This window comes from Pagrus major, chromosome 13 (genome assembly GCF_040436345.1).
Source record: "Pagrus major chromosome 13, Pma_NU_1.0".
Classification (NCBI taxonomy): domain Eukaryota; kingdom Metazoa; phylum Chordata; class Actinopteri; order Spariformes; family Sparidae; genus Pagrus; species Pagrus major.
Genome location: NC_133227.1, coordinates 6,930,368 through 6,937,687, shown reverse-complemented (window position 1 = coordinate 6,937,687; position 7,320 = coordinate 6,930,368). Strand labels below are relative to the sequence as shown.

Sequence of the window (7,320 nt, the reverse complement as noted above, 5' to 3'; positions counted from 1 at the left end):
ATACATAAAACCCTTACACTTAAAATAAGCAGTAATTTGTAATTCACTTGTTTAAAAAATAAAAATAATAATAATAACAACCATAGCACGTTTAACTTACACATAGACACTTGAGAAGTGGCTAAAAAAGGTGAAGTAGTAAGTGTTAACCCCTCCTTAAATCAGAGGGTAAGCTCGGGTATTTCCAGTTAGCCTCGCTGTCGCAGGCTGCACTGACAAACCGAAACTTAACCAGACAGTTGTGGATACATTTCCCAAGAAAAGCCGCCTGGTTTCGTTTCGGATATAAGTGACAGCTCATGACATTACACCTTGCGGGAGAAAACAGGATCCTCGCTCTGCATTAACGTCCCCCCCTCCTCTCGCCTCTTTATACCTCTCTGTGTAGATCTCGCGAGAACTCCGGCGTTCGCTGTGGCTGGCCGTGGCTTTGCAGCAGACAGAGGGAGAAGGCAGGCAGGCAGCATCATGGCGGACAGAGACAGTGGAAGTGAGCAGGGAGGAGCAGCCACGGGCCCAGGCTTCGGTCCCATGCACCTAGCGACAGGAGGGGCGGGCTCGGCTTCCGGGCTCCAGCATGAGACTCAAGAGCTGGCGTCGAAGCGGGTTGACATCCAAAACAAACGCTTCTATTTGGACGTTAAGCAGAACGCGAAAGGCCGCTTCTTAAAGATAGCAGAAGTCGGGGCCGGTGGAAACAAGAGCCGCCTCACTCTCTCCATGTCCGTGGCGGTCGAGTTCCGTGACTACTTGGGAGACTTCATCGAACATTATGCCCAGCTGGGTCCGTCCAACCCGGGACTGGTACAAGACGAGCCCAGGCGAGCACTCAAGAGCGAGTTCTTGGTCCGGGAAAATCGGAAATACTATATGGATCTGAAAGAGAACCAGAGGGGACGGTTCCTGAGGATTCGACAGACCGTTAACCGGGGGCCCGGTTTGGGATCCACGCAAGGCCAGACGATCGCTCTGCCGGCCCAGGGACTTATTGAGTTTCGTGACGCTTTGGCTAAACTTATTGACGATTACGGTGTAGAGGACGAACCTGCAGAGTTGCCCGAAGGGTCATCATTGACTGTGGACAACAAACGCTTTTTCTTCGACGTCGGATCCAATAAGTATGGTGTGTTCATGAGGGTAAGCGAGGTGAAGCCAACGTACCGCAACTCAATTACGGTGCCCTACAAAGTGTGGTCCAAATTTGGGAATACTTTCAGTAAATATGCCGAGGAGATGAAGAAGATCCAGGAGAAGCAGCGGGAGAAAAGGGCATGCGAGCTGCAGCAACAAGAGGAGATGCAGGCGGACGATGGAGACGAGGATTGATATAGAGTGCAAAAAAGATGCAAAAGTAATGAAAATAACAAGAGAAATATAATTAAAAACTCTACTGTATAAAGAAAGAAATCTAAAGATTTAACTGTAATGGTTTAACTCCAAGGGAGCATCACCCACAATATAAGAAACCTCCACAACCTGACAGTTATGACATGTTGTCACTCATCGCTGGATGTTACCCCACTTATCCACCATTAATACAGTAACAGGCTGCTAAACAAAGTAATAACATTATATTTGAACATTGTTTCCTACTTGACAAACAATATTGAACTGAGTGTTTATTTCCCTTATTAACAGAAAACTTTTGTACCAGTTAAAGCTATTGTAAAAAAAGTGTTTGCAATGTTCAAATGGAATTATTGCCGAGTTCCGAGGAAAAAGCGTTTCCTTTTCATGTGAGCTAATGACTTCAGCACAAATCAGAGATTTTAATTTTTAAAAACCAAAATTCAAAAAACTTTGTAAAAGGTTGTCACATGTACTTGCCATCCTATTTACCTTTACCTGTGAGTAGAGATGTGTTTACACATAAATCATATGAGGGCTAGGCCTGCTTCGGAAAAAAACTGGTTAGATGTCATGCAGTATAAAAGGAACATATAGGCAGTTTCATGAAATGAAATAAGTGCTCTATTTGTTGTGCAATATGCATTGCATAAAAATGAAATCTATTGAACTGGTCGGCGGATCTCGACATGATGACATTTGCCAGAGGCATTCAAAGAAATATTAATATTGTAATTTTGTTTCCGTTGAAATTGTTGCCATGCAGATGGATATATTATAGACTACCTTTGTGTCTCGTTGTTAATGCAATGTGTTCATTTTAAAGGTACTAAATGTGTATTTGATAGAGGAAATGCAGTGACAACATGTAGCAAATGGCCTGAATTGCAGATTACTTAACAAGACAAACCCTACGCATACTGTGCTGATTGGCTCAGTGGTCTGAAAAGAAAGAGGCAAAATTCAGCAGAGCATTATTGGTTAGTACATCCGAAACGGAATCATTTTGTGATCTTGTTCTCATAAAAGCCCAAATGGTGCCAAGGAGTGCTGTTGCTGCATGTTAATCTGCACTAAGATAGATTTCGTTGGTCTCCCAAAATATTGGCTCAAGGACCCTTCCGTATGTATCTTTATCTGCCTATAGTGTACGAATCTCAAGTTTGAGTACCAAGTGATTTCCATCCAAAAGGCTTGGTGTAGTTGTAGTGTTTCAAAACGTGATTGTAAAAGGAGTGACCTTGCGAACTGTAATCAAAATATCACCATCACACTATGAGGAGGGCCACTGAGGAGCACGCCTGGATAAGCCACGGTGAAGAGGGTTCATTTCACCTGTCGGTGAAACTCCAGTTGTGTGTGTCGATGGATGTGCCCATCCCAACAAGTGTAAGACCTGAAGATGTGAAGTTCAGTGGGGCTACTTTGGATACATACTCATTGCTCTACTTCTAGATTTGTAAGCCCAAATATGTACCTGGGGGTGATGAGATTCAGTTTTGGTCTAATTGTAAATATTTGGGCTGCCACACGGAAAACAACTGGTTCCTAACCAGTTCAGTCGCATCTCATAGATGTGTGATAGCAGTTTTATAAACTCTGTCAGTAAACTCCAGAGAAACTGGCAACAATCAGATAATGTCAGATTTACCTCAGCATTGAATTAAATGATTGCTCCCATGTTTAGATTGACTGGAAACCAGCAAACTAGACTGTCCTTGACCACCTATTTTTGGAGCCTCTGGTATAGCCGAAACGTTACCTGATTGGGAGCATCCTCTTCAGCATATAAACAACCTGGTGCCTTACACACTCCGCATGCTTACACGCTGGCCTGGTGCTTTGGATCGCAGTTTGGCTTCTTTTTGTTATTGTTTCCTCTTTCTTCCATTTTTGTGTCTCAGCCCCCTTGTGTGCTAGCGCACGACTCGTGGTGCTAAAAGAGTTTGATACAAACTCTTAAGTAAAATATGGAGCAGAATTCTTAACTTTTTTCTGCTACCTTCCTTCTTCCCTATCTCTATTGCCATCCCCATTCCCCAGCCATCCAGGTATCGGCCTACATGTAAACATGGAAGGGGGTGGTCACCTAGATGCAAGATGATGCAGAAGAGTTGGCTCTTTGCTAGCCAAGCGCATTAGCAGGGAGAGCAGGGGCTGATTGGGAACATCGGTAGCGGCCTGATATGATATACATGTTTGTCAGCAAGCCCCTTTTGAAATGCTCGCTCTATGGCTTGGGTAGTTCTGTGTAAGTTGTAAGTCGCTCAATTAATGGGGAGCAGCAAGCATGTCTTGTTTTGTTTTTTGTTTTACGTAGTTTTACCTTTTCAGCGTTATTCCACATTATTTGTAATTTTGGAATGTTTTCGCCCACAAAAAATATATCTATTTTTTCTGTGCAACATTTCATCACTGTGTGCAATATCGTATGTGCCAATGGTGGCAATATATGTATATCAATTAAATATATGATTACTATTTGAAAGCATGTGGCTGAATTCCATGTTTATTTCTCATGAAGGAGTTGTATGCCTTTATTTGCACTTAAAGCTCCATCCTAGTGGAAAATAGAGTAAACCAAGGTCTTAGCAGCCTGTTGGGCCAAGCAGTTCACATTACGTACTTTAACTTGCAATACAACATTACTGCAAGTACGCCTGTCTTTAAGAAAATGGTAAACTTGGCTTCTGGGTTGTCGAAGGTTGACTATAAACACACAATGGAGTTTTTGTGAAAAGGAAAACTTAAAAATCAGTGAAATCTCCATTTTTAGCTTTAAGCTAAGAAAAGGTGCTTCAGTCCAATCCTCATTAAGGTGTATGGTGAACTGTCTTCAGTGGTTGTTGTGTGTAGCACTTTGCTTTCCCAGGTTAATGAAATGCCTGACCAATACTTGTTTAAAATGATCTCAACAAAGAATGTCGTTCTTCTCACTTATGTTGGTTCTTTTTTTTTTTTTTTTAAAGAGGGTATTTGATTTGCTCATTTGGTTCTGATGCATTAAATATATAATTTATGTACATTTGACAAATTTTAAAAATAAATTTAATTTACCCACGAGGGAAAATCTACATTCAAAATGTATGTGTTTTTTATGTTTCATTTCTTGTTGGAAAAAAAAAACAAAAAAACAACTTCCCTAAAATGTCTACAATTCACTGATGAAAAGTATGTTTAATTTGATAGTGTTGTCTCCCATGTCTGACTCTACATTTGCAATGATACTAATTACTAAAGCTTAATTTTACAGCCTTTAAAATGCAAACTTTGCAATGACAAGTACCTGATGAATCAGTTCTTAGAGGTTTCTACGTAAGTACTGTATGTGTTATACCAGGCTGTAAAATAAAGCGTTACTTTGTTCTCTTATCATCCTGACTTTGCAGTTTGTGATCATCTGTATGCGATCATTGCTCTTCTTTGAGCTTTACTGCTCATATAATGTAACACTAAAGAAATGAGGGCGTATTGATCACAAGCCGAGACCTGCACGTCTTTTTAAGTTCTGTAACTGTTGCAAATGACATTTTTTCCTCTGATATGAGTAGAAACTGTACTCCTTATCGCTCCTACTACTACTGCTACCACTTATTATTGCTACTCATTCATAATCTTATGAAGTTATTTAGTTAGTTACATGATTTTCTAGTGACAAGTTTGTGTGGTTTAATGCATGTTGATAAAATGGTGTGATTATCTTTCTCCAGATCATCAGCAACCTCAGTTTTGTTTCTACGTCTTAAAACGTGCTCAAGTAGTGATGACATGGGGAGATGTTGCCAGGGGTGACAACGTTTGAGCGTCCTGTACCTTCTCCCTGACCACCTTCCAGAAGAAACCACATTAGAAAAAGGTCAATATAAGGATGAGTCTGGACAGGCTCAGAGGCATCTCTGCAGGACATATGTGTGACTGGGCTTTGTTGTGAAGACGATGGTCTCTTGGCCCCCCTGCTGGCCAGGAGGAAGGCTGAAAAAACTGAAGGACACATACTAGATCGAGATGGACTCCAGCCCAGATGCCAACTCAGAGTTTGCAGCACATCCAACAGCCCACGTATTGGAGGACTGGTTTCGGTCATCATGGCTTTGGAAGTCTCAACTGGTGATGAATTTAATCTAAAGAAGAGTCTTTGTGAAAGCACAATGTCTTCCATTGATGAAAGACTACAGATATCCTTTGATTTGAGATCATGAGTGTTTGTCAGTCATGCTAATTGGCAGCACAATGGCAGTAATTGCTCAAAGGAATGCTGCTGGGAAAGATTAATAGCGGGTTTAGTCCGGTCCAGCTGCCAAAGTGCTAGCTGGGAGAGAACCACTTGATCAAATTCATATTTTATTGTTGCTGTAACATGGTCATCATCACCTGAACACTCCCTGACAGCACTGAGTAGTATGAATGCCTTGCTGGAATGGACAAAATCCTGTATGAGTGGCTGCTTGTGTGTTAATTTGTGATGTGGTGTTGCTGTGCTTTACACAATATATCTGGAAATGCTGCCTTTACTCCAATGTTGGATTCATCTTCATTCAGTTTTGTAATTTTGGGCTTTATTCTGAAGCAGTTCAGCACTGGCTTTGGTGATGACGTAATTCATGGCAGGCTTCGCTAGCTTTGACCACTAGAGGACACTCTTTACCTATAAATGACACTCAGACAGAAGGGAGAGGGCTCCCAGATGAGACAGATGCCTTTGGCTTCACTGTAGTAGAGTTAACAACAGGCAAGGTAAACATCTACTTAAATAAACGCCTCAAGGCACATGGGCGGTTTAACTGAGCTTCATCATATCAAGATATCTGTCATTTAAATTTGCAAAAATCAAGCATTATCAACAGAATGTTAAATAAATTACAATTTAGATGTTTTGTCAAATACGTCTGTGTTTTGTGTTAAAGAGATATCTACTGAAGCTGACATGCTAATTAGCAAGTCCCAGGCCTGAAAACCTCCTTCTACTAGCAGCCCGAAGCTCCTGTAAACACCAACACTCCCCGGCTCACTAGCTGCACGACTAGCAGAGCTAACAAGCTAACAGTAACTGTACAGTCATGGATGTATAAAAAGACTACGGTTAGCAATTATTCTGGTGGCATGTTGGGAGTATGAATTCAAGGTGGCCAATCCTTACGTATTGCACCTTTAAGTAAAAAAAACTATGTATATCGTGTAGGAGGAACACACAAGCAAATACGAATACAACATGTCTGCAAATAATGTGTCATACATCAGCTGACTGGATGAAAATTGTTACTTTTTCTTAGTTGATATTTAAGCAATGGTTAAGTAATTTAAAGATGCACTATGCAGTTCTGTAGAAGAAATTCAAACTCAGAATTGTATTATTTACAGTATTAATGAGGTAATAATGCAAACTATTTTTTGATAACTGAATGAACAAGCTGTTCAAAGTGGAAAATAAGGTCCCCAGAACACTGTGTGAAGCTAGAATGATGGCAGGGTCCGCCACATATAAAGAAAGTAAAACAGAATGGAATTGTGTTGTCCTTTAAGGTCAGAAAAAAATCAGTCACTGAAGATCTTTCTCTTCTGATTAAAATTTCACCCCCAAAAACTACACAGTGCACCTTTAAGCAATGAGTAAACACAAACTGTGGAAAAAATTTTAAAAGAAATTTTAAAAAACTGTAGAACTATTCAGGAGTTAATGCTGTCCCATTTTTGTGGTTGTTGGAAAAGGAGCTCCAAAGTTTAGGTTTAGCGATTTTCCACTCCTTTTATTTTTTTACACAACTTTTTTTATTGTGTGAGGTCATCTTCCTGAATTGCTCTCTTCCCCTTTTTTAAATGCAGTGTGTCATAGTATGTGTGTGTGTGTGTGTGTTGAAGAGAGAGGGAGAGAGAGAGAGAGAGAGAGAGAAAGGGAGGGAGAGAGATTATGGAATGCTGTGATGTCATCAGCCCAGTCACACACACACAAAGACGAGGAGGACCCACAGGCGCTCT

General features: G+C 40.9%; 1 protein-coding gene across 1 annotated transcript; it reads left to right on the top strand.

Annotated features, from left to right (window-relative positions):
- Positions 1–426: 426 nt before the first annotated feature.
- Positions 427–4,728, top strand: puraa (purine-rich element binding protein Aa). The gene has a single exon (XM_073479057.1). The coding sequence runs from the start codon at positions 469–471 to the stop codon at positions 1,324–1,326; it is 858 nt and encodes a 285-aa protein (XP_073335158.1). The 5' UTR covers positions 427–468; the 3' UTR covers positions 1,327–4,728.
- The last annotated feature ends 2,592 nt before the right edge of the window (positions 4,729–7,320 follow it).

Coding starts and splice junctions, on each gene's coding strand:
- puraa (XM_073479057.1), top strand. CDS start 469: ATGGCGGACAGAGACAGTGGAAGTGAGCAGGGAGGAGCAGCCACGGGC.